The following is a 26838-nucleotide window of genomic DNA, read 5'->3' on the forward strand; positions in this document are numbered from 1 at the left end:
ATGCCTTAAGTAATAACAGTTGCTATCAATTCAAATATTTTGTCACAAGTGATAAAATAGCGACAATATTTTATAAACAAAATACTTCTTCCGGTCTTTCTCTTGTCCTCTTATTGTTTTAAACTTGACGCAGCACAGAGCTGTCGACTAGTGATGGGAGTTCGGGCTCTTCTTAGTGAGCCAGATTATTCGGCTCAGCTCACCAAGAAGAGCCGGCTCTTTCGGCTCCCAAACAGCTCTTCGTTTTACCACTTTTGCCTTTCATAATTCAGACACATATAGCACTGTTTTGACCTATGATTAGTATGTGTGCACATATATCACTTAAATTATTCAATATGGGTGCCTGGTTAGCTCAGTTGGTAGAGCGGGCGCCCATATATGCCGCGGTGGCCAGGGTTCGAATCCGGCTTGTGGCCCTTTACGCATGTCATCTCTCTCTCTCCCTCGTTTCCAAGACTCTATGCACTGTCCTGTCAATAAAATGCTAAAAAATGCCCCCAAAAAAATAACTTAAAAAAAATAAATATTCAATATAATTATACTGAACCTTATAATTTCCAGAATACCATTACATGCTGCTTCGTTTCCGACTGTCACTCATCTTCTCTGCTATTCGCGCACCACACTCCTCTCTCTTTCTCTACTTCTCTTCCTCCTGCTCTGTACCTGTAGACCGTCAGCGCGCCGCGCACCCCCGCCCCTCCCTGCTTGATGGTATGATACTTGTCTGTCATCACCTGATTGGTTGCACGGACGTCATTAACACAACATTCAGTCAGTGCATGAAGTGCCTGTGGCGCGGAGAAGATCGTCCTATCATTCTGCCTTGAATTACTAATAAAAAAATAAAAACGGCTCTCGGACGGGAGCCGACTCTTATCGTTCACTTAAAAGAGCCGGCTCGTTGAACCGGCTCGTTCGTATCCGACACATCACTACTGTCAAGCTTTGATGACGCCACAGTGTGCGACCCGAGACATGCAGACAGTTCCTACCTACAGTTGTGTGTTTATCCATGAAGTTATGTGGAAAGAAAGAAGCTGTATTTAATGTGGATATCTTGGGGAAGTGTGAGTCGCATTTAAAGAGTCATAATGACGTTTAGAGCTAAAGAGAGAGTGGTTGTTGTCTTTAGGTAACTGGTGTCATGTGGAAACAGCAAGGTTAGCTGGCTACTCTCATCTCCATCTTATTGATCCATGTAACTAAATAACAGCAGATGATAGTTTTGTGGTCAGTTGGTTTCTACAGTTTGTATGTGGCATGTAAATGAAGGATTATAGCTGATTTATAACTGAAGTGAATGTGAAGTGTAGTAATAGTTAATCCACATTAACTTCTCAGAAGCTAACATGGGCTCCACCTTGATATTAAAGGTCAGAATATGCCTTCAAAAGCCTTTCTTTCACCAGGGAGGTTCAGCTTTATTCAGACGAAATACTTCATCACAGCTGCCTGTCTCAGCACGCTCTCTGTGCACCAGACACACTAACCCCAACCCAGGAGGCAGACAGACAGACAGAAGGAACAGTGGACAGACTGATGGACAACAGGGGGGAGTAAGAAATAGCCCTATCAGGCGTAGGGAAGAGGACTTGTGGGATGGTGCTGTGAAGGGAAGAGGTAAGAGCGACACTTTTGGGCAGAGGCCTTCCTTCACCAAGTCTGTGTTTGCTGCTGGGACTGCGAAGAGGACGGCAGAGATGCTGAAGAGGAAAGCAGCTCTGGTCTCTGAGGATGAGGAGCAGCATGAAGGGGAGCCTGAAGGGAGGACAAGTAGAAGAGCAGGTAGGACACACTGGAACTATCTACTTTAGTAGGCGTCTTTTACACTCAGGAAAAGCTTTGTGTTTCTCTCTTTGTAGAAAACAAATTGTGAAGGAACAAATAACTGTGCACAAATAATTCCACATTTTTTGCTTGTCATACTTGCTCAATAGACACTTTAAGATGACTCTAAGTTAAATGATGTTTATAAAGTCTAAATGAATCTATGAAAGTGTTTGGGAACCATTGTTGTCCTTCACTGAAGCGTGAATGTTTCACAGCGAAGGTGCAGCCTCCCGACCGGCCGCTTCCGGCTGCTGAATGGAGGAAGCTGAAGGAGTCTCTGGGAAATCAACAACGCTTTGACACCCACATGATGAATGTGCTGTTCAAGTCCGAGGCAGAGCTGGATATCGCCAAGTGAGAGGAGGACGAATGTGTCTGTGTGTCTGTGTGTCCTTTACATTATCATTTTATGTCTGTTATTTTTGTCCCAAGTTGGTTATATCTCATGCACTATCATTTCAAATCCAATTCAAATAACCAAATGGAGGAAACTATAGGTAAGGCAGGTGCCATAAAAGGTCAATGAATTATGTCCTACTAACTGCATCGTTCTACCACAGGTCCCTACTGACTTTTGTAGCCATGGAAACAGGGACGCTGACTTATGAGCTGCTACTAAGTTACCTGACGCTGTGTGTGAAAAGGGGCCACGACACCGAGGTGTTTGACGTCTATGACATTATGCGAGGAAGTTTCCCTTCTCTGGAAACGGGAGCTTCCAGCCTCTTTATCAAGTCTTTCAGCCGGACGGCGAGGTGGAGGGAGGCTCTCAGCATCCTGCGCGAGCTTAAGAAGGTGAACATTTCTTTTTTTATTGTTACTTAAAATCTCATATTGGAGCTGGAGGACATGACATCACTACTCTATCATCACCTGGTTGTACTGTTATCCTAACAGGTCTTTACCCCATCACCCCGCAACTATGGTGATGTCATCACAGCCGCGGTGTTAAATGGTGACACGACCACTGCCTGGGCTCTTTATGATGAATTATTTGAAAAGGGACTGAGCCCGCACCCGGAGACCTGGGACGCTCTGTTTAAGGGAGTGAGGGAGACTAAGGAGGAGACTAAGGAGGAAGTAGGGAAGGAGGCAGAGGCCATGTCTCAGTCTGAGCACCAGGAGAGGCTGCTGGGGATTCTGCTCTACATGAGGAACAACCAGATCTACCCACAACACAGCCTCGCCAGCAGCATCAAGACCTGGTTTGAGAGGTACAATAATAATAATAATTTTATATAACACATTTCATACAGGGGGAGTAGTTTAAAGTGCTTTACAACAAAGAGAAGACACATAAAAATTTGCAAAAAACATGCAAATACTGCACGATAAAACCAAGCAATAAAACAAAGCAAGGCCTAAGAACAATAAAACATGTAAAAGATAAGTATAAAACAAAGGAAGATCGACAGCTAGTTAAAGGCAATGTTGAATAAATAGGTTTTCATTTGTCATTTAAAAATGTTCACAGAGCTCGCATGTCTTATAGCCTTTGGTAGGGAATTCCACAATTTTGGTGCATACAGTAGTTAAAAAAGGCTGAGCTGCTGGTTTTCTTATTTGTGTGATTGTTTGTATTTAAAAAAACGGCAGCAGAGGATCAAAGAGGCTGTGAAGGATTATAAAATGACAAAGAGTTAGTAATATAGGCTGGTCCCAAAATTAATTAGCCTTGTAAACAAGTAATAGAACTTTAAAATCAATCCTAAAAGACACTGTGAGCCAGTGCCGGTTAGCTCAAATCGGGTTGATATGCTCTCTCTTTCTTGTTCTAGTTAAAAGCCTGGCAGCAGAGTTCTGAATTAATTGTTTTGGAAGACCATTGGAGAGGGCATTACAGTAATCTAATCTGCTTGAGATAAAAGCATGAACATGTTTTTTGGCATCTTGATGGGATAGGGACGGCCATACCTTTGCAGTATTTCTCAAATGAAATCATAGGTACAAGAGAGTGATAAAGATGCTGAGGGTTAGGTGGGAAACAGAGGCTGGATGCACACAGATTTCCTAAATTCAGCAGCATCCATTCTCTAAAAGTCTTTCAATATGATATCATTTTACCGATATAAAAACACAACAGATTGATCAGTTTTATCAATTAGGGATTAAAAAGTGCTGCTTTTAAAGGGGAACTACACCCATTTTCAAAATTCATACATCTTATTTCTTTGGTCTAAGACAGTGCAAAATATATTAGTAAACATGAACAAACTCTCTCCCAAAAACTATAGCGCTAAAACTCAAATTCGTGATGTCATAGGGTATAAAGTGTGGAGCTGCTCCATAGACAATGAATAGGTAGAGATATTCTAGATGACACTGAGAGCACCCAGGGGAATGTTCTGAATATATGGGGACATTTTCTGTTTCACAACTGAGAACACTACAATAGAATAAAGCTCATTTGGGTATAAAAAAAAAAAACGTTCTGTGGGTCCATAAAATTAGTCTCCCATTCATCGTCTATGGAACAGCTCCAGACTTTATACCCGATGACATCACAAGTTTGAGACTTACTTCTCTGGTTTCTGGCTTTGAGAGAGAGAGAGAGAGTAGCTCATGTTCACACATATTGATTGAGCTTTACTGGCCCATGGACATAACGTATTGGGATTCTCAATTTAGGTGGTGTCCCCCTTTTAAATATTGTTTATGAAAACATTTTAGATGATTTTCTGTCTTTCCTTTTATACTGATAAAAAACAAGGTAAAATTGCAAACCAACATTCGTGCCTGAAGTCATTTCCCTTGTCTGTATGACCTTAACATGACATCATTCCCTTCTATTATTATCCACCTCAACCCATCACTCCTCGCTCTCACTTCTCTATTCTTTGTCTGTCTCTCTGTCCCTGTCCTCAGTCTCACAGGGCAGAAATGGACAGGAAGTTGGACCGGAGCCACCCCAAAGTAATTACACCACAAATCATCATAGCAGCTTATTTGTTTTCATCCATATCTGTGCATGGGCAGAATAGTGTGTTGTGTATACAGTAGGTCATTTATGAATGTGTGTGTGTGTTAAGGGGTGTGTGTAGGTGTTGTAAGTCTGAGCTCGAGTCCATCCAGCTGACTGCTGAGGAGTACCAACAGCTGAAAGACAGAGTGATGGCTGACATCATTCAGGGACGAGATGTTTTTAACAAGACTACACCGGAGGTACACACACAAACACACATTTACGCACACACACATACTAAGCGGGGTTTCCATAAGTCTCTAATAATTCAAATCTAAGGCCTTAAAGAGCATTTTTAATAGCTTAAATACATCTCTACTAGAACTTGAAGACATTCAGGGACCATTTTGGAAATAAGTGTTTACACTTTACATGTTATCCCTCGGATAGTTTTTTGTCTTCTATATTCACAAGTTAAATCAAATCAAATAGTGTGCAGTTTTATTTTTCATTTAATTTCATTGTATGCACTTGGAATATACATTTGTATTTACAGATTATTTATAATATATTTGATGATATTAAGTTGTATTCATACATTTGAGCTCGCTCCTTGTCCATATATATGTCCATAAATACAATCTACATTCATATTAACCTTTAGATTAACACAGAACGTTACTAGTAATACATTACAATAATCGTGTTTTTTTAATTGGAAATAATTCATCCTAAATAACATTTATTTTTATTTTCTTAAATATGTAAAAACAATTGTCTTTCTAAACCAAAAATCAGATCTCTATATTGAGGCTTAACTGTCAACAGCTTTCTATCGCCTTTTCTGTAACTTCTGCTAGATGGCGTCATTGGTACACATGTTGCGTACACATGCAGCACCAGGCTGTGGTTGAGCCTAGTTGAAACAGCTTAGTAAACTCTAAACACTTTCACTATCTAGATGAATGAGAGTAAAACACATCCTCATCAGTCTCAGTTTTAGCACTCTAGTTTTTGGATTTGGGAAAGAGTTATTCATGTTCACTAATATTTTTGTGGACTGTCTCAGACTGTATTAGCATCTAATACAATTTAGTCATGTACCTTAACTACAAGTTAATCTTTATTAGCATCTATTATAGCTTAGTAATGTACCTTTGCTACATTATTGAGCTGTATTAGCATCTAATACAGTTTAGTAATGTACTTTTGCTACATTATTGAGCTTTATTATCATCTAATACAGCTTAGTAATGTACTTTAGCTACATTATTGAGCTGTATTAACATAATACAGCTTAATAATGTGTCTTCGCTGAACAAAATTAACTTTTGGGCTGGCTTAGCTACATTACTATGCTGTATTAAATGGTAATAGTCTAACTTACATTTATTGTATGGATTAAACAAACAAGATATAGCATGATAATTGTGAGCTTTAAAGGCTAAATGTTGCCCCTTGTTTCTAGCCTTTACGCTAATAGCATACTGATACGAGTGTGGTATCACTTTCACTATCTTCTCATCTCTTCAAGATAATGCATATTTCCCAAAATGTCAGTATTTCTTTAAAGGAAACTATTCTGCTGCTTTTGTGCAGTAGGTTGGTAATGTTTAACATGAAATATGAAATGAACATTTACATAATTTGCATGTTTTGAAGTGTCAGGGACCCTTGTTCCACCTCTCTTAGGAAACAACGTGGTGTGTGAAGGCTCAGTGTATCATTGAGAGTATCAGTCATTCAGCTATATGGTTTTAAGTGTTTCCAAAGCGATAGGACTCACACCACCTGTTTGATAGATAGCTTCAGCCCACAGACAATTAGGATCTTGAAACTAGAAAACAGGGCGGCACACACTTGCTGTGTTTTTAGGTTGTATGCACCTTTTTTTTTTATTGCAGACAGCCATCTTTATCTTGTATGCATATGTGCACTGTCTGTGTGGAGAGAGAGAGAGAGAGAGCCAGGGCACACGCTTTTCATTGGTTTGGAATGTTTTGGCTATATATTTTTATAATTCCAATAAACATGAAAACTTTAAGGTTATTCCAAAAAGAAACTTGGCAAGATCAGTGACATGTAGTTAATAATATGTCATATTTCATTTATGTACAGAGAGAAAGTCTGAATGTTTTCCTTTGTGTTTTTCGGTAGTCAGGGGGAGTTTGTTGGTGCAACAGTTAGTTAAATCAAGGGGAATTCCAGCATGTGGAGCACCATGTGAATCTGGACCACAACTACCTCCCGCTGTGGAGACAGACCAAGGAAGCCAGACAGACATGCTGCTTAACTCCACTTTATTAATTCCCAGTTTAAGGCATTTTATGGGGCAAACAGGGTACTTCAGACTACAGTGGAGCAACAGATGCCGGGAGGGATGGAGACAGAAGGGCAGCTGTGTTTTTCTGTATGTGCTGATTATAAGGGCGTCACAGTCATCAGGAACGCATAATGTAATTTTAATAAGCACAGATAGATATATAGATCGATGTGAGACACTGAGATCAAGTCATGCATGCATTTTGACAAGTGCCCACTAAAATACCCCCCCCCCCCTGTGCAATCTAATGCAAACTAACAGAACATCCGTCATGTTTAACTCCTCTCTGACACACAGCTTCAACAAAAATGTACATTTTTGTAGCTTTAGTTTCCAGTGGTGATGTATTTCTTTGCGTTATATGAAAGAACATTTGTAACATTTCTGAAACAAAAACAGAATATCCGAAGTTCCCCAAAGGTTGCTTTATTGATTAACTGTTCCGCAGTGTTTGTTCCTCTGTACAATTCCTCTGTAAATCACCTGCCAGCATACATTATGTGTTGGGCCTATAGAACATATTTCAGTTTCAGCACAGTTACACGCCTCAGATACCAAAACAAGAACCGAAGTTTGGTCTATTTTTAACGTTTTAACATACAAAACACAATGCAGTCTTCTGCTTTTTTTTATTTCAACCAATTTCATTTCACTACAATGCAAATGTTGTACTTCACGAACAAAAATTAACAAAAATAAACAAATAATAAATAACTATACATATAAAATTCTTACATACAGGGTTAGCCTCTATATTTTTATCTGGTATTACTAGCAATTATGTATCCAAAATAAATGGATAACTGGATAAAATATTGGTCCAATTATACTTTAAAGAACACAGATGTGATAATGCTATATTACCTAATATCTTAAATATAATATAAAATGATGCAGTCTGCAGTAGGTTCTATGTGCAGAGAGGATTTTTACTCTCCAGTAAAGCATTTTGAAATGAGTTGCAATAGCACAGTATCTTTGTAAAATGTATGATGTAGACAATTATGGGCTTTAAAAAAACTTTAAATGGGATAAAATAGGTATTTTATGCATAATACAAGTATCACAAATAAAAATGTATATATAAAAATATGATATAAGGTGGAACTGATATGATAAGTTTTAGGACTGAAGTTCAACAGGAGGTTGGTTTTCTTTTTGCATTCAGATCAGTGGTACAGTAATGCTGTAGGGTATGTACACTGAATACTATGCTTTGTGTAATAATGGCGTATGAGTGGCGCTGTAAGCTAATGTATGCAAGTGTATCTGTGTGTGTGTGTGTGTGTGTGTGTTTGCGTGTGTGTGTTTTAAGCAGTCATATCATCCACAAGCAGCACAATGAACTGGTTTCACATATCGGCTCTGGAAAGTCCCTGGATAATTATACTGGACTTGCTCTCCCTCTCTCTCTTCCTCCCTCTCATGCTCTTATTCTGTCTTTCTTTCCTTTGCCAATTCCATTTTTTTTTTGGACTTTTTTTTTTTCTATTTCTGCACCCTTTCTCCATCATAATAACCAATCCCTCTCTTCATCTCCACACTTCCACCTGTCCATCATCCATCAGGCTTTTTCTTTAATTTCTCTTTACTGCACATTGTTGTAGAATTAATTATTGTCCCGTACTGTGTGTGTTTAGTGAATTAAAGCAATCAAAATAGACACTGCAGCATCAACAGGGCGTTTTATGTAGAGCACAGTTCCATCAGAGGAGGAATATTAAAGCCTTTTTTTTTACATTTTCGTGTTGGTGTGCACACAGTCAAGTTTCAAGTCCAGGGGAATTCACTACAACCTATTTCCATACTGCTGCTATCTACTGTAAAAGCGAAAGTACTACTAACAATGTTCCCGTGCTGGAGGCCTATTCTAAGCTTCGGCACTACTTTCCGATTATGGTACAAAGCTGTAACACAGATGGAGCCTTCCTCATTTCCTGCACTGCAGAAAAACGTATGGTATTCATGTTCTACAGATGACATGAAAAGATTTAATTGTAACTTGACTATTTGCTGCATTTTCAGGTTTCTTCAGTTATACTAAAATTTAGTTTAAGACAGAGTTTGAATATCTACAGATGTCCTTCCACATCTGACTTTTTACTTACATACTAGCCCCTTTTATAGGGAGTAACTTTATAAAGTGTGATAAAATGTAGTACATACAATACAGCTGAGAGTGTGCTAGCCCACTTTACATTTAGTCATATTAGTCTGAGTCTAATCTAAAATACGTTTTGTCCAACAGAGAAAAAAGTCCCAGATCCTCATTGTGATCATTTTATAAGCTGTAAAACTTCAACATAAAACACTCTATTGTGAGTCCAGCTGCCAACTGGCGCTCTGCCATCTGAGTGCTGAGAAGGAAAGGACCGGTAGATTTATTACTGGCAGGCCTTTGATCAGACGCTGAGAAAACCATTCAACCGTCAGGCCAGTCGACTCACAGGTGGGGTTCAGAGACACTCCTCCACCGAAATAAGGAACAAGCCCCTGATGTTGTTGTTGTTGGAGAGTTCTGCAGACTTTCCCCGTACATTTTAAATACTGTGCATATTTAGTCAGACATCCAGTTAATTAGCCAGTCAAATTATCAGTTTTTTTAAGGCAGCTACATTGACTGAAAATGAGCCACTATACTCAAATGTATTAATCCAGACTGAAATATCTCGACAACTATTGGTTGGCCTGAAATTTATTACGCGTCATTCATGGTCCGAAGTGATCCCTTGACTTTTCCCCTAGGCCACCAACAGGCCAAATGTATCACTTATTCAGTAAAATAGCTCCACATCTACTGGGTTGATTGTACCAAAAGGTTTGGACAGACATTTGCGGACCCCAGAGCAGGCCTAAAAAACAGAAATGCCAAGGGGTCGGACATTTATATTTCCTATGTCTGACCCATAAAGCTATAGGTTATGAAACATCTTTTTTTATTCAGTTTGACTCTCTTAAATACCCTCTATTTAAACAACTTGGGTTAGAAGTTTTTAACAAAATAAGTATCTCTGTTCTTGACTGAACCACCTACTATAGCACAATGGTTAGAAATTATTGTTTAGATTTATACTATGGGAAAAATGACTTTCCAGCTTAGAGTGAGAGAAAAAAATTTTGTTAGTAAATGGAAGAAATGGATGATTTATGACACAGTGGAAAATGCTTATGGATTAACTGATGTATAAATTACAAGATTCTTGATTTGTAAACACCCTTCTTTGATAATGGACTCTTGTAACCTTGCCTGTTCTGTTTGCTTTTTGTTTCTTTTCTTTATTGTGTTTTCTTTTTCTATCTTTCTGATTGTAAAATAAATTATACATTAACATTAAGATAAGATAAGATATTTCTTTATTAGTCCCGCTGTGGGGAAATTTGCAACAGTACTTTTGGTTGTTGGCACAAACAGAAAGTGAAAAAAGAATATATCACCCATATCTCAAGAACTAACTTTGCAAAGGTGCACCATATTTTTCTCAGTAGTAATAGTAAATAGCAGTAATGTCATGGAGTTTAAACTCAAGTGTTTTTGTACAATACGGCACAATATTCAGGTATAACTTGCCTAATTATATCCATTTCTTCTCTACTCCACTGACCAATTTTTTCTCAATATATCCCTCTCTCTGTCTGTTTATGTGTCTGTTCAGGAGTTGGAGAGGTTCAAGGAGTTTGTGAAGAGGAAGCCAGCTTTTGATGTGGTCGTAGATGGACTGAATATAGCAAATATCAACAAGGACAAAAGCAAGCTGTCAGAGACGGTGAGAAAACACACAAATGCACATGCATGCAAAATGTGATAGAACGAAGAGATGAAAAGAGTTGAGCTAAATATTTTACCAGTCTAACACCGCTCATTCAGAATCATCTCTGCACCTGCACCTGCAGTTTTACAATCTAGATTTTAGTGGTTTTCTTCCTACATATGTGTCAGTCCAACCCAGGGGTTTTTCTGCCGGTTGCACTATGACTAACCCTGCAGTGAGTGTGAGTAGACGGCGTAGGAGGTGCTTTTAGTGACTGGCCAATACCTGATTTTAACAACACTTGTCCGCCCACATCTGTCTGTCTGTCTGTCTATCAGGATGTGTGTATGTGTCAACTACCTGTACTTCTGTCTCTGCATTAAAATATGTCACATCGTTCTCAGGCGTTATGTGGCTGCAAGACGGCGTACAAAACCTATTTCCATATCTAATATCTGTATTAGTCACGTCGGAGCTGCTACATGCATCCAGACAGACATTTGTGTCATTAAATATTCATGTTCTGTTTTTTAATGTTAACATAAATAAAAGTATTGAGGTATGTACATGTGTGTTTCAGTTGTTGGCGGTGGTGTCAGAACTGGAGGGTCAGGGCCTGACTGTTCTGGTGTTGGGGAGGAAACACATGCTTCGGCCATCCAGATCCTGGGACAGACACAACATGAACATCATCCAGCAGAAAGCTCATTGCTTCTTCACTGAAAACATGTGAGCACCTGATAACGCAAAAAGAATAGCATGGAATGTGCTCCACATTTACACAATAAGACTATTTACTGAGAATGTGGAAGGAGAAGCATGTGGGAGGCTGATTTAATACAATAAACCAGAACGGGGAATTCGTATGTGTCATTCAGCACATTGTTATTCAGCTATACCTCTGTTTGTTTACAACCTTTTTGTTCCTCACACCTTTTTGGTTTATGTGTCTCTCAGTTCGGAGGATGACCCCTTCTTGCTGTATGCCACTTTGCATTCTGGGAACCACTGTCGGTTTGTGAGTAGGGACCTGATGAGGGACCACAAGGCCTGCCTGCCAGAAGGAGCCACCAGACGGCTCTTCTTCAAATGGCAGAGAGGCCACCAGCTGGTGGTGGACGGATACGTCGCAGCAGGCAGGAAAGTCCGATTTCAGGTGAGGAAGAGGAGGAGGAGAAGGGAAAGCTATGAAAGGAGAGAGTTGATAACTTGGCACGAATGAAAGAAGCATACCAATTAATTGTGTGCATGCGTGTGTGTTTAGAGTATTCCCAGCTATGACACCATCGTCCAGACTTCGGCGGACTCGTGGCACGTTCCCTACGACGACACAGAGGACAGGAGCACCTATGAAGTACCTCAACGATGGCTCTGCCTCACCACAAAGTAGTGAACACACACTCATGTGCTTTGATTATAACTGTGGACCTGTAAATAAATCATTTACCACAAATAACTAAGTTGTGTGCACTCTTTAATTTAACTTTGAGCCATAGGAAAATGGCATTTGATTAGATTTTTTGTAATAATCCTAAACATCAAACTATTACAATACAAATGGTTAATGAGAACTTACATTACCCCGGCCAAACTGGACCAATGGTCCCCTGACGTCCCAGACACTTGTACTAAATGTTTAGAAGGAAGGGGTACTCTGTTTCACTGTATATGGGATTGTCCGATGTTAAAAAAAATACTGTGAAACAATTGTTCAGAATATACCTGAGATTGTTAGAGTGAGGGTGCCTCACCAAGCAAAGATATGTATACTAGGTATATATCCAGATAACTTTATTGTTAGCTCAAAACAGTTAATTTTAATTGACTTTGGACTCCTGCAGGCCAGGAGAATGATAGCTTTGTCTTGGAGAAAAATGGATTTACCTTTGATACATGTATGGGTGAGGGAGATGGCATCTTGTGTTGTACTGGAGAGACTTACATACATAACCAGAGGAAAAACAGCAGAATTTGAAATTGTTTGGAAACCTTTATTGGAGTTTCTTTGACGTCAAGGGGCACAGTCAAATTGAAACTGCTGTGTGTTGCTGAGCGCTGTTGTTGGAATTGTTGTGTGTTGTTGTGGGGTTTTTTTCTTTTTTTTTTTTGTTCTTCTTCTTTGAGGTATTTATTTATTTTGTCTTATCTTTTGTTAGATAAGTGAAATACATGAAATTTCATGTCTCTCTTTCTTTGAAATTATGACTAAACATTTCATTGCATAATTTAATTATTAATATTGTTAGTCTGTCTGTATGTGTATACATGTCTATTTGTAAAATTCAATAAAAATATTGTTTAAAAATGATAATAATAATAATAATCCTAAAACGAAGTTGACCCGGATGTGGAAGCCTGCAATCGGAGAGATCACATCCGGTGTAGATGTGTGCTTTGTTTTGTCTCTGCTGTTACCTCCTCTAGTTTAGCTTTAACTTCATTCTGCATCAGTAAAAGGTTACAGTTATCACTTATCTCCAGCCGTCATGTCTCGGGGGTCAAGTGCAGGGTTTGACCGCCACATCACCATCTTCTCTCCGGAGGGAAGACTCTACCAAGTCGGTGAGTAGTGGAAGAAAAGCAACAACCTGCTCAGTCATCACTACCGGCTAACAGGCTAGCATTAGCCAAAGCCTATGGAAAGGAGGTTGGATCATGCGTCATCAACGCGTCAAAATCCGGGGGTAATGCACATGCGCAGTAGAATCTGGCCTGCACTCTGGCCGACTGGAGTTACACTGCGCATGCATTTTACCCTCCAAACAAGTCCATTGTCCCCACCTCCTTCTATAGTCCTTGTATTAGCTAGCAGCTTCTATCTGGCCCATTCATGTTTCAGTGTTATTTAGAAAATGACATGTTTCAGTACATAGTGGTAAGGTAAAAAATAACTGCACTTAAAATACGAGTAACCATAATTTAATATAGTTATGTAGTAATGAATCAACTAGCCGGTTCGTTTTGTTAGCAAGCTTAATTTAGCCCTGCAGTGCTACCATAAAGCTAATGTTTAGATTAGCTGTCGAGATGTCAAGATTCAAGCCCTTTATTGTCATTGTGTAGTACAACCAAATTAGATTAGGTGCTGAAAAAGATAATACAATAAAAAAATATATATAAAAGATAATACAATATAAAATATAAAAATACAATATGTATATTAATGAGATGGCAGTTTTGCCAGATTATTGCACAAAGTGTCTGTCAGATAATTATATGATTATTGCATAGTGATCAACATGTTATTGCACATATTCATAACAGTAGATTTACAGTATTTACATTGCAAAAGTGACACAAAAGTGACCAACGTGTTATTGCACATTTACATTGCAATGTGTTCAACTCAGACAGAAGAGACATCAGAGTTCAGGAGGTATATGGTTGTTGGGAAAAAGATATATAACTGAGCTGTATTAAATGTTAGCCTCAGACCAGTTTCAAACCTTGTCAAAAGAAAACCTGTGAAACTAAAATACCACCATCCATATGTTACAAAGGTTTAAACTGTGTGTAATACTTGGCTAAATAATTAGTCATGTGTATGTACAATTACATGTAAAACAACTGGCTGGATTGGTTCCTGATTTTAAAAAATAAAAGTTTGCCAATAATGCTGAAAAGTCTGAAGTGTACACTTGTAGCTCATGAGCAGTCTTGTTTTTTTCTATCTGTTTTCAGAGTATGCCTTCAAAGCCATCAACCAGGGAGGACTGACCTCCGTAGCGGTCAGAGGGAAGGACTGTGTTGTGGTCGTCACACAGAAGAAAGTCCCAGTGAGTATACATGGACACATAATAAACACACAGAAGTTATTGTTTCTGTGTCTTCACAAAGCTGTTCCTTATGGTTGTTGCATTACTGTTGGAGTATGTGATGTACATTTCTCTGATGGCAATGCCTTTGTCTTGTGTTTTTTTTCTCAGGACAAGCTGTTGGACGCCTTGACAGTGTCACATATGTACAGAATTACAGAGGACATTGGCTGTGTTATGACCGGCATGACTGGTAAGCAATGTCTTGTCCATCATTTGGTGAATACTGTTCGTTGCCTTATTGTCATCTTACTAATGTTCTTATTTGGAGCTAGAAATGCATCTGTCAATGAATGAAAATAAACATGATGTAATACTTGTTAGAACAACCACCTACCCTGTTTTAAAAAGTGGTAAGACATGAAATGCACTGTAGCAGCAAAATAGAAAACTAAAATGATAACCTGCAGCTTATACCTTTCAGTATTCTGAAGCTGGCCAGAGCAGCCCAGAGTCTACCTGTTTTAATTTAAAGTGATATAATTGGGTCAGTGAATGCATTGGGTGACAACCATGTGGAGAGTAATGAATCATCCATCTCTCCTACTCCTGTTGTCTCATGGATCCATTTACGTTAAGAAAGTATTCATATTCTTATCACTGTTAAAGCAACGTTATTGTGTTATGTTCATTCATGTATTTATCTAGTCTTAAATTAATTTGTGAATTGCTTTTTCTGCCTCTTCCTCCCTGCAGCTGATAGCAGGTCTCAGGTGCAGAGGGCACGGTATGAAGCGGCTAACTGGAAGTACAAGTACGGCTATGAGATCCCTGTGGACATGTTGTGCAAACGCATGGCGGACATCTCCCAAGTCTACACACAGAACGCCGAGATGAGACCGCTGGGCTGCTGTGAGTAGCGTGCATGTGTGTTTGTGTATACCAGAAACATGTCCTTAATGATTGTTTACGTTTATGTAGGGTTTCAATCCAAACTGACCAATGCTGATTAGAACTTAAATCGGATGTCTAAATAGATAAAATTGACTCTTTCTCTTTGTCTTCATTCCCCTCTGCCTCGCATCCTTCCTCCAGGTATGATATTGGTCGGACTGGATGAAGAGTTGGGTCCACAGCTGTATAAGTGTGATCCAGCCGGCTACTACTGTGGCTTTAAGGCCACAGCAGCTGGAGTCAAACAGACTGAGGCCACCAGTTTCCTAGAGAAGAAAGTCAAGAAGAAACTGGATTGGACCTATGAGCAGACCATAGAGGTAGTGCACACACACACACACACACACACACACACACACACTAACAGTATACCTAAAGAATTAGAATAGTGTTATCAAGCTTGCTGTGCTTATTATACCAGCCTGGTATTTTCAGATTCATAATGCCACATTGTAACTTTGTCCTAAAACAACACGACTGATTAGGGCTGAATGTCTGGAATGTCATGGCATTTCTTAGGAAAGTCAGGGAGTTCTCCGGATGTCAGAACATGTCAGGGAGTTTCACAATTGTGTCTCTATACTAGAATGTTACTGCATTACTAGTTATACAAATCAGGCTCTGTAGGAATCCTGATATTAGTATAATAAAAAAAACTCATCTGTTATGCCTTAGATATTCAAAATATCAGTTAATATTTTCCAGATATTAATGTACTCTCCTCGGTAAAAGAATAAGCAGTCAAAGCAAACCGGTGTAATCTGTCAATCAGATCTAAATGTAATGTTCGTTTTCCAATGGCCCTTCCTTATTCACAATTACATTTTTTGTTAGTAGACAAACATATGTGGCATATGACTATATTTATTTTTAACATCTGTTAAAATGTCAAAAGATGTTGAAGCACAGCTGTTCCTCTTTAGTTTATATTGAAAACATTATAGTTTCTGTCAAATGTTTACAGCCATGTGAAAATGCAGGCACACACACTGATGTGCTGCTCACTGGTCACTCACTCATTTATTACTTACTTAGTGATTCCATTAATAAATACAAGCATCCCTTATATATTTATACATTATATCCCATCTTTCTAGATTATTTGACACTGCAAGCTCCTATTTCCAAAGGCATCCATTTCTCAGATGCAACGTTTAATTTATTTCCCTCTCCTCTCCTCTCCTCTCCTCTCCTCTCCTCTCCTCTCCTCTCCTCTCCTCTCCTCTTCTCTCCTCTCCTCTCCTTCCTTTCATGCTTCTCAACAGACGGCTATCTCATGTCTCGCAACCGTTCTGTCCATCGACTTCAAGCCCTCGGAGCTGGAGGTGGGAGTTATCACTACAAAAGAATCAAAATTCAAGTGAGTATTTTCCTGACACAAAGAGAGGAAATATATTGATAGTAAGGAATATGATCCCCCTAGCCACGGGTAAAGGACTTGTTTTACTGCCCAGCTGCTGCTGTAAATGGGTTTTCCAGAGTAAAAGTGAAGAGGGCATTGCTGGAAACTTAAAAAACAACAAAAAGAAAAATATTTTTTGCTGTTCAACTAAACATGCAGCTCTGAACAGATGCCATTGCTCCTGCATTTAAAGGTATAATATGTAACCTTTTGTCGGTTACATATTATATTATACAGCTCAACGAACCAAGAGGGAGCGAGAGAGCAGCGATGGTCGAGCGAGCTATAGAGTGACTGAAGGGAGAGAGCGACGTTAGTGAGAACAAAGCAGCAAATCAGAGAAATTAAACGTTATTTTGTCATTGTTTCCCGGCGGTTACGTTCTAAAACACACAACTAACTCCTCACAACTCTGCATAATCTTGCGAGAAGATGCCGAGTTGCCGGATTTTTAATGAATGCATGCTTCCTATCTGCTGGCTTTGGCTCAGCGCTGCTCTCGTCAAACTACAGACACACACCAATTATAGCTGCACTCACAGCACAGAGAGGAGCAGGGAGATCACTGGAACACATGCACATAACACAACCCGTTCTCATCCGTGAAATACGGCCGCTTTGTACTTGTGAGTCGGTATCAGAAGCAGAAGGGCATGACAAAGCGGCAGCATTTGACCACCTGAACGGGCTGCACACCCTGTGCGCTGTTATAAGCTGGGGGTTACAACCTGTTTGCAGACACCCAGAAGCTTCCCAAGTAAAGCAAAATAAGAAGAAAAGAGAAAATACAGGCAGAGGGCAGCAGGGTCTCTGCAGAAACAGACACACCACACACTGCTAGTGGGGCATAAGTGATGATTGAGAGAGATTATTTTTCAGTCTATACATTGTTTTTAGTTAATTGTTGCATATTATACCTTTTTCAAAGCCATGCATCTATGTGCTGACACTGAAAAAAGTCAAATCACTAAAACATGGTTATGTGTTGGCATCGTCAATAATGCATCAGAGTTATTTTTAAAAAACTGATAAAAAACAGACTGGTGTTGTAATGGAAATTCCCTAAAACTACAGCCAGGGATGAGATCAAAGTAAGGGCTTACGGGGTTGAATGTGTTCTCAACGTGTTTGTGTGTGTAAGGCCTAAAAAATCTGGCATAACAAAACCGTTAACTTGTGTGTTTCTGTTCCAGGATTCTGACAGAGACTGAGATCGATGTCCACCTGGTGCGTTTGTCTGAGAGAGAGTGAGGAAAGTTGGCAGCCGTTTCGCTGCCGACTCTGAAAAGGATGAACGGCAACACAATAACCCATAACCCCCCCCATCCCCCCGATCCCTCCCCGTCTCCTCCACACAAAGGTCTCGTCCTAGAAGGAAGATGGTGGAACTAAACAGCGAGGTTGAGACGAACAACAAAGATGAACAGTAGAGATCAATATGGTCCTTATTAAGGCAGGTGGGTAGAAAACGTTACTGCACCTCCTCCATCCTCTCTGGTCATAGCCAGGACCGGACTGGACCACTATGATCGACCCCTCCTGCATTTTCCTTCTAGTCACACTGAGACATCCTCACTGCAGGCAGCTGCCAAATGTCACATAGCCTCAAAAGATGCTGGACACTCAGATCAGTCCACCGTGTGACACACCAGTCATGATACGCTCTGTTCTCTGGATGGAGCTATGCCCAAATGACTTCAGTTGACGAGTGTGACATGAGCAGATTTGAAAATGGGGGTGTGGTAACACTACAGCACAATACCTCTCAATACCTCTAAATATTATGGACTTGGTTGTCCTGTAGCTTCTCGAGTCACTGTACTACAGAACAGTGCTTCCAATCTTTACTCAGGGCTGCCACAAACGTGTATCTCTCTCTCATTTTATTAATCTGCTTTTAAAAGTCTCCACCGTCTCTAGTTCCAGGATGATGTTTATTCTCCGATGTCCTTTGTGATAACCCAGGAAACAGCTGTGGGAATTCTGCCATTACAGACGTTCATCATTGTCACACCCTTGTTTAGATCTGCTCAGGTCAACGTCAACGGGAAGTCACTTATTATTTCATCCTCTCCCCTGTGTCTTGATCCTCCTCCCTTCTGCTGCCACGGCTGTACATTACTGCACTTCTAATAAACACAATGTTTTTATCGAACACTTATGTTTCCCCGTTTCCTTTTCTTTTGCATATTGCCGCCGCGACATGAGACCAAGCATCTGTCCAGGTTAATAGTTCCTGTGCTGTGGAAGTGACCATTATTTTCACATTCAGTGTTGCCAATTGAAATATATTTCCGTAATATTTCAATTGATAGAAGACAATTTTGGCATAACATGTTTGCTAAATACTGAGATGTATTTTATATGGAGTGTCCATTTCTATAAATTTATTTGTATTGGCATTATTTTGTGAAGCACTTTATGACATTTTGATCTTGAAAGGTGCTATATAAATAAAGTTAATTACCAACATTAATACAAGCTGGGTTAAAGTCTGAAGAGTATGTGTCTGGAGTATGAATCAAGGGGAGAAATATCACTATAGTAGTTGCACTGCTGGTATCATATATGGATGTAAAATGGACTTTTGATGGGCCACTGTTGTTGTTAACCCTCAAAAATTGCAATTATAGAAGTCTTTTAATATGCTTTTCAGGGCGAGACGAAGACAACATTTTTCCTAAATAACTGTATTTATTAGAATATAAATAAACAATTGGTCCCTAATATTGTTATCTTAAAAAGTGTGAGAAAGAGATTTACAGGAAGGGGAAAAGTGTATTTCTTTCTTTCTTTTTTCATGTTACCTCAATGCACAAAATGAGCAGGGATGCCCACCGGCATTTTTTTAATTATTTTATTTATTAATTTTTTTTTTATATGGCCTATGCCTTAAGCCAGCCCTGATGCTTTTACTCCAAATAGTCAGTCATGAACAGTCTACAGCAAACCGTAGATGTCTGTTTGAGTGGCAAAAAATATTTGTCTACACAAGAATTTAGGTGCAAATTGAATCGCTCTTGCAATTATTTAAAATATAGTTTTAGTATTTAGTTGTACAACCCGTTGTATTTACAGCTGTTATAAAGTAATGTTATGTCTCCACTGTATGTTAAAGCTCGCAGTGTGTAAAGCCAACATACTGAGCTGCTCGACATTGACCTATTCTGCTTTACAATCGTAGGCTTTCATAAGTGTATTTAACAGTGACGCTTATGATATTTATTTTACTGGAACTGGAGTAAAAACTCCCTTCCTCCCCGCCGCCCAGAACATGAGCGAAGCATCCTGTTGTTCAGCGGAGATTCCCATCTTTGGAGGAATGAGAAGCAGGAATGTCGCGAACAGCTGAGTGTTCCGTTCCTGGGAATTTCCTGTCCCTTCCTCCTTATAGCCACACCCTCCCAAAAACTTCCTGATTTAGATAACTGAGTAATCAGCCTCTTCCTTCCCACAAACACACATTGAACTTATGCCTCTTATCTCTTTCTGTACACACACGGACCCAGTACGAGGAACTGCTGCAGGCTCAATTGGACGCCAGTTCCTCATTCAGTGGAAACGAGTGATCAGCCTGCAGGACTTGGATTATATGAAAATAAAAGGCGGCAACTCAGAACTGAAACTCAGCTGTCATGCTTCGACGGTATATTTATAGGAGCACAGACACACTGACGGCAGCAGGAAGGCACGTGGTAGAAGTCATTTCTCGTATAATTGACACGTGCGAAAGCATTTTTCTCCAAACTTAGTGCTTTAGTTGCCATCAACTGCAATTTTCCAATCACATGCCATCCGTTTCCATCCATCCCAGTCCCCCCACAAATCTACTCACAGCTTTTTTACTGTTAAATATGAGTGTCTTTAATTTAACTGGAGTGTGCTGGACTGTTTGCTGTCTTGACATATACAACCTGCTCAACTGTACACATTCACAGCTTCCATAAAAAATACATCTTTGTATACACAGCATTTACAATATCATACAACAGAGCTGTTGAAGGTACATCTGTGTGGTTGGATGTTTTTTTCTTTTTTAGTGACAAATGATTTCCACAGAATACAAGCAATCCTCATCATCATACAGCAATCCTCTCATCATAATACGTCATGTATTCACATCTCGGCGTGTTTTGCTCTCCCGCAGCCTGGAGCGGACTCATCAAAGTCTCTGATTCTCCTTTGCGGCTGCTCGTCCATCGGTTTTCGGCCACGCCCGCGCTGTTTCACACACGCTGTCGGGCTCGTGCGACGTCATCGCATGAAGTATTAGACGTGCCGAGCCGTTTCTCTTGTCCTTTTTTTCACCGTCATAATCACAGCCTCCTGCCTCTGTAACTTCCTCTCTCTCCCTCTCTTGTTTCCTGCTAGTGTCCATTCCACTGGATATCATCATAGCCCACCTACAAAACACACGGAGGACAGATATAATGGTTACACACCGGTCAGAAAGCTAATTTTAATTGTCACAGCGGAAGCTCTGCATTTTTCGACAACGCACCTCCTCATCGGACTCCTCGTCCTCCTCTTCCTCGCTGTCGTCCGATTCGCTGTCGGGCAGCTCCCTCAGGTCGGGCTTGGTCAGCGAGTACAGTTCTTTCCTGATGTCGTCGTTGCTGCGACCGTAGGTGAGGTGGAAGGGGGTGTGGCCTCCGGAGGTCAGGAGGTTGGGGTCTGCTCCTTTCTTCAGCAGCAGTTTGACCAGCGACAGATTCTGCTGGTCCACGGCCAGGTGGAGCGCACTGCGACCGTTACGCTGTTCCTATAGGACAGGGAGGGAACACAAGGTTGGATTAGCACCAGGTGGTCCTTAAAATGTCTTATGTAATTCTATACTATATATAAAGTGTGCATTCTAACATATAGATATGTTGTGTGTACCTTTGCATTAATATCAGCTCCTAGATCCACCATGTTCTCCACCAGTGACAGGAAACCCTGAACCGAGGCCAGGTGGATGCAGTTCTGACCTGCAAGAGAAAACATCAGGAAGAGATTAACAACTGACACCAGACCAGCAAATGGCATTTTATAACCCGCAGTTTTCTGGGAGAAGTCCCGGAACCAAGTTAATTAAATTTTAGGAAGAGCTAAGTAGTATTTGTCTGGATAAAGTATTAACTTTAATGTGGATTTATATTATTCTAGCCATGTTAATGTCAATTACTTAAAAAGAACAGACTTTCACATAAGGTACTTTTCATTTTATATGCCAAAATTAGTTCAGGTTTTTATAAGATATTTGTTTTTTTATTTGGTTGCCCAAAAGAAAATCTGCAAACTAGCAGCTTTTAAAAATGTCTACGCATAAGTTTAGATCTATTTGGAGCCTTGGCATCTAACATTATGTGCCTCCATGTAACAGATGGGTTTTCGTCAGGATGTGCTACGGCATTCCCCCAGCTGGCTTAAATGTTTCCTTCCTCCTAACCATAGTGTTCCGGGATAATGGGCAGCAGAAGTTACTCTTTTCATGCCCGCCATTCCTCCGTTTAAATAGTAGTTAAGACCAGCAGCAGACTGGTCAGTGTCTCGTCCGTTTCCACGCACCGAGGGTGGGCCACCACAGAATGGAAATTACCACCACATGATATTCTAGTAATGCTGAAACATAATAATTTAGCCTACCACTGCTAAATTCATATATATATATATATATATATATATATATATTTTTGTCCCCCAACATGTAAACAAGTAAAAGTCAAAACCACATCCGTTGTTGTACTACAATCTTACCATGATAGTTGCAGGCCGCCATCACCGTGTGTAGATGCTCTGGCTGATAGTTCTGTGTGAGGACGCTGAAGCACAGCAGGTTACCGTGGCGACAGGCGATGTGAAGAGGGGTGTCCCCGCTGTCGTCCACGAGCGTGAGGTCGCAGCCGGATACCAGGAGGCGCTGACACACGTCCGCCTGGTTCGTTATTACCGCTAAGTGGAGGGGAGTCTGGGATGGGAAGAAGTTAGGAGAAGACTAGTGAGTTACTGAGTCAGGAGGCATTTTCATGATTGTTTATGTGATGATAGATGTATTATTGCTACAGCCTGGTGAAAAAGTGAAAATCCTCTGTAGTACCTGTCTCTGGTCATTTTGTGTGTTGAGGAAGTCTGTGTTCTTGGACAGGTCTATAATAGTTCTGATGTAGTCCTTGGCCTCGTGGATGATGGCTAGGTGGAGCAGCCTATAGAGACAGAGAGGGAAGGTAGAAAACCTGTTAAAATACACATACACGACACAACCAAATCTATATTATTGTTTTTGACATTTTGTATAAAGTAAATAACAGAAAAAAACATCTGATTGTGTTTTTTCATCTAAATCAAATACTGTTCGTTTTTGAACTAACTATAGTGACTTAAAGGGCCAGGAAAATATAGAAAAGTAGAAAAGCAGACTACAGTTTTACTTTGTTCTAAATCAAATGCAGGTACAGGTGTGTTTTTTTTATTAGATTCATAAATCAGCCCTGAAAATGTTTAACAATGTTATGTGTGTTGTGTCTTATTCTGATGTCTTCTGAAGGAGAACACACAATAATGACATATAACGGGTCTAAAAAAAACAACAAAAGGGATTTCCATCAGCAGGAAGTATAATCCTCAAAGAAAAAAACTTCAAGTACACCTCTGGATTATTCAATATGATAGTTCACCAAATTTCCAAATCTCATGATTAATGATGCATTTTATTTGATATTGAATTAAATTTTTCATCTAGACTCAAATCCATTTGATTTTTGTAAGTGTAACACGGCAGCTGCACTTTTACACTTAATTTCCTAATAATACCATCACAGCAGATGGATGATGAAATAAATAAAAAAGCCCCCTCTAGAAGCTGTTGATGACCCAAAATGCTCCCCTGACCCCACACTGCCAGCCACTGCTCTCATGTCTCTTGGTTCAATTACAATAACATGGTTTCAGGCTTCATTTGAGTTCAGTTCCAGTCCTCAGATGTGACTAATTGAGTCACGTTGTTCAACTTTGACCCAATAATAGCACATCATGAATACACATGAGAACAGTTACAATACTGTTAGAGGAGTTTGAAACTATATTTCTAAAATAAATTGTGTTCTAATTAAAAATAAATAATACTTGGAGTCACTCTTTAATGTTATTCTCCTGGTTTTATGATACAGTATCGCTCTCAACCTCCACAGTTTTAACCTTTGTGTACTTTAACCTCTTGGGAACCGAGGAAAAAAAACTGTCTTCCAATTTCATTTTTTTTGTGATTTCCTTAATAATTAGGGTTTAAAGAAAATCTTACCATTTAGACTTTTTCAATTTTATTTTTAATTTTACAGCACAGGACAATTTTAATGTTAAAAGACAGACGAATTTAGAAAATACAAAAAAATAACAGATTATGGTTGTAGAGTGATATTAAACCAAAAATACATAATTGAAAAACTAAAAAAAAAAAAAAATCATTCTGGATTCATGGTAACACAAACTATAAATTATATTTATTTATATATATATTTATTTACAGTAAATGGGTAATTCCATGTAATGTAACACCCATAATGCATACATATCACTGACATGTATCAGTGATCATTGAGGAACTTTAATTCTTGTTTTTTTCCTCCTGGCTTCGCGGGAGCGCGCCTCGGGTTCCTCTGCGGCGGCGGCGGGGGCGCGCCCGGGACTTTCCCAGCCTGCCCCGGCGGCCATAGTAGCTGCTTCTCTCCTGATAATACCCCTCTGTTTACCTCCAAAACCACCATGTCTCACCGCAGCTAGAGCCACTATTACACCACACACCCTTTAAGTGCGTTGTTAACACTGCAGCTGCGTACTTTTATATAAAATTGAAGTCTAAATTAAGCCCTAAATTGGAGTAAAAGTTAGGCCCGAGCCTGCGCATTGTAATGACAACCTAGAGGCAGGAGAGGATCAGGTTACCTCCATAAGAAGCAGAGCTGGGCCTCCTCTAGACGGCTCTACAAGCTCACTAATAACGTTACTCCTGGTGGGACTTACGTGTCTCCGTCCTCCGTGATCTGTGTCTTCCACTCGCACGGTTCTCCGGTGACAGAGGCAGCTTGTTGTCGGTGTTGTGGAGGCTCACAGTCCAGCTTCAGTAGCCGGATCTCGGCCGCCACCGCCTGGTACTCCTCCTCCTTCAGAGAGTCCAAGCCGCTGTCCAGACGCTCCTCTGTGGACGGAGCCCCCGGCTTTCCTTCCTTAGAGTCGCGACTGTAATCCATCTGGTTTAGTATACTGGTCCTGTGCAGGTCCATGTTGTTGTTCAGGTGCGTTTGGTTTGTGTCTGCTGTGCTGGAGTTTGTGCAGCAGTCTGTAAATGCCCTCTGTGTGTCTGTGTGTGTGTGGCTGCTGCAGCTGGGAGGAGCTAACTACTAGGTGGGGGATTTCCAGAAAACTGTCACTCAGAATAACACAGCACACACAGATTGCTGGCTCCAAGAGGGGATTTCTATTCAGACACACATATAAATACACTCCTCAAGTTTGTCACCAAAGAGAGCAAAGTTTCATTTTTGCAGGCTACATTTGCTGCACTTAAAAATATACATTTCTGCAGTATTTCAGTCTTTAAGTGGACTTTTTTAAATGGCACATTTCCTCATCAAATATGCATTTTTTTCTCCCTATCTATACCTATAACTTGAAATTACTTTTTAAAACATTATTCTCAGAAAGTATGCAAACTACTTAGTATTTAATCAAAAGTGATGCATATTTAAGTCAACCTGGCCAAAAGTATAAGGAGGAAATCAGCCTTAAAGGTCCCATCAAACTGTACAACACCTCTCTAGGGAGGGGGGGCAAAGGAGGACAGGACGGTCTGCAGGCAGATAATAATGCACTATATTCACTTTTTTAATACCTGTGCATCACAGCTGTTACCCTGCACTATATTCAGTTGTAACAGTTTTCTTCATCTCCTTGTATTGTTATATCTGGTATATTTTTTTGTACTTTGTACTTTGCACAACTAACTTTTTTACTGCCTTTTTAATAACATGTTTTGCACTATGGAACTGTGATGCTGGAAACTTAAATTTCCCTCGGGATCAATCTATCTAATGATGCACATTTCAGCCTTAAAGGTCCCATATCATGCTCATTTTCAGGTTCATACTTGTATTTTATGTTTCTACTAGAACATGTTTACATTCTGTAATGTTAAAAAAAACACTTTATTTCCCTTATACTCTCTGCGTGAATATGCCCGTATTTACCCTCCGTCTGAAACGCTCCGTTTTAGTGCATTTCAATGGAATTGCATTGCTAAGCAAGGACTTGGGTCCATGTGTACTTCCTGTCAGCTGATGTCATTCACATACACTGCAACCAGAAATAAACTGCAACACATTTAGAATGTTTACGTTTAAAACTGTGAAATGGTATAAATATTGTAGATTTGTGACATCACAATTTGTTTTATTTTAAATCGTTAAAATGTTTTATTTTAAATAGTTAATTAATCAATTAATGTTTATTCATGATTTATGAGTAGAACAACTTGACACACAGTGCTGCATCTGAAATTAATCTTCAGGTTCTCAGCTTTCAGATGATGTGCACCACTTCTATGTGACATCTACTGCTGACCTGCTGTCTCCCCCTAGAGACCCCCTGCACCCCCTAAAAAAGCCCAAAACTGGTCTATTGTGGGTCTCAGGGTGTTAAAGAGTTTCTGTTAGTGAGGGATGGTTTCATGGAATGCCGTCTCTCCCTGCTGAATTCCTTCTTGAACAAAAGGAAAAGTTGCTCAGCAGCCCCCCAGCGTTTGAGTGGGTGGGAAGACCTACAGGTGGGGGCTCTGCAGCCTGCACAGGAGTTTCCTCCAAAACTTCAAGTGTGAATGCAATGTGATGAATGCAGTGTGAACTTTGTTTATTGTACCATGAAAATAATATGATGCACACAAGAAC

At 39.9% G+C, this 26838-nt stretch overlaps 3 protein-coding genes across 4 annotated transcripts; 2 read left to right on the forward strand and 1 right to left on the reverse strand.

Annotated features, from left to right (window-relative positions):
• The first annotated feature begins 917 nt into the window (after nucleotides 1–917).
• On the forward strand, nucleotides 918–12266 carry LOC119474609 (protein only RNase P catalytic subunit). Of its 2 annotated transcripts, XM_037746722.1 has the most exons (11): nucleotides 922–1166; nucleotides 1416–1791; nucleotides 2052–2190; nucleotides 2397–2631; nucleotides 2734–3050; nucleotides 4702–4749; nucleotides 4866–4998; nucleotides 10715–10825; nucleotides 11391–11539; nucleotides 11768–11966; nucleotides 12075–12266. In XM_037746722.1, the coding sequence occupies exons 2-11, from the start codon at nucleotides 1707–1709 to the stop codon at nucleotides 12198–12200; spliced, it is 1542 nt and encodes a 513-aa protein (XP_037602650.1). In that variant the 5' UTR covers nucleotides 922–1166; nucleotides 1416–1706; the 3' UTR covers nucleotides 12201–12266. The 2 variants fall into 2 exon arrangements, with proteins under 2 accessions (XP_037602649.1, XP_037602650.1); XM_037746721.1 differs by having other exon boundaries at nucleotides 918–1791.
• An 892-nt stretch (nucleotides 12267–13158) lies between these two features.
• On the forward strand, nucleotides 13159–19078 carry psma6a (proteasome 20S subunit alpha 6a). The gene is made up of 7 exons (XM_037746159.1): nucleotides 13159–13372; nucleotides 14492–14586; nucleotides 14737–14818; nucleotides 15322–15477; nucleotides 15661–15839; nucleotides 16785–16879; nucleotides 18115–19078. Exons 1-7 carry the CDS (start codon nucleotides 13297–13299, stop codon nucleotides 18170–18172), a joined length of 741 nt encoding a protein of 246 aa, XP_037602087.1. The 5' UTR covers nucleotides 13159–13296; the 3' UTR covers nucleotides 18173–19078.
• A 1681-nt stretch (nucleotides 19079–20759) lies between these two features.
• Nucleotides 20760–25285, reverse strand: nfkbiab (nuclear factor of kappa light polypeptide gene enhancer in B-cells inhibitor, alpha b). The gene is made up of 6 exons (XM_037746158.1): nucleotides 24920–25285; nucleotides 23001–23106; nucleotides 22661–22871; nucleotides 21803–21891; nucleotides 21423–21683; nucleotides 20760–21324 (listed from the first exon to the last, which is right to left on the reverse strand). Exons 1-6 carry the CDS (start codon nucleotides 25177–25179, stop codon nucleotides 21289–21291), a joined length of 963 nt encoding a protein of 320 aa, XP_037602086.1. The 5' UTR covers nucleotides 25180–25285; the 3' UTR covers nucleotides 20760–21288.
• Nucleotides 25286–26838: the final 1553 nt, after the last annotated feature.

This window comes from Sebastes umbrosus, chromosome 16 (genome assembly GCF_015220745.1).
Source record: "Sebastes umbrosus isolate fSebUmb1 chromosome 16, fSebUmb1.pri, whole genome shotgun sequence".
In the NCBI taxonomy this organism is placed as follows: Eukaryota; Metazoa; Chordata; class Actinopteri; order Perciformes; family Sebastidae; genus Sebastes; species Sebastes umbrosus.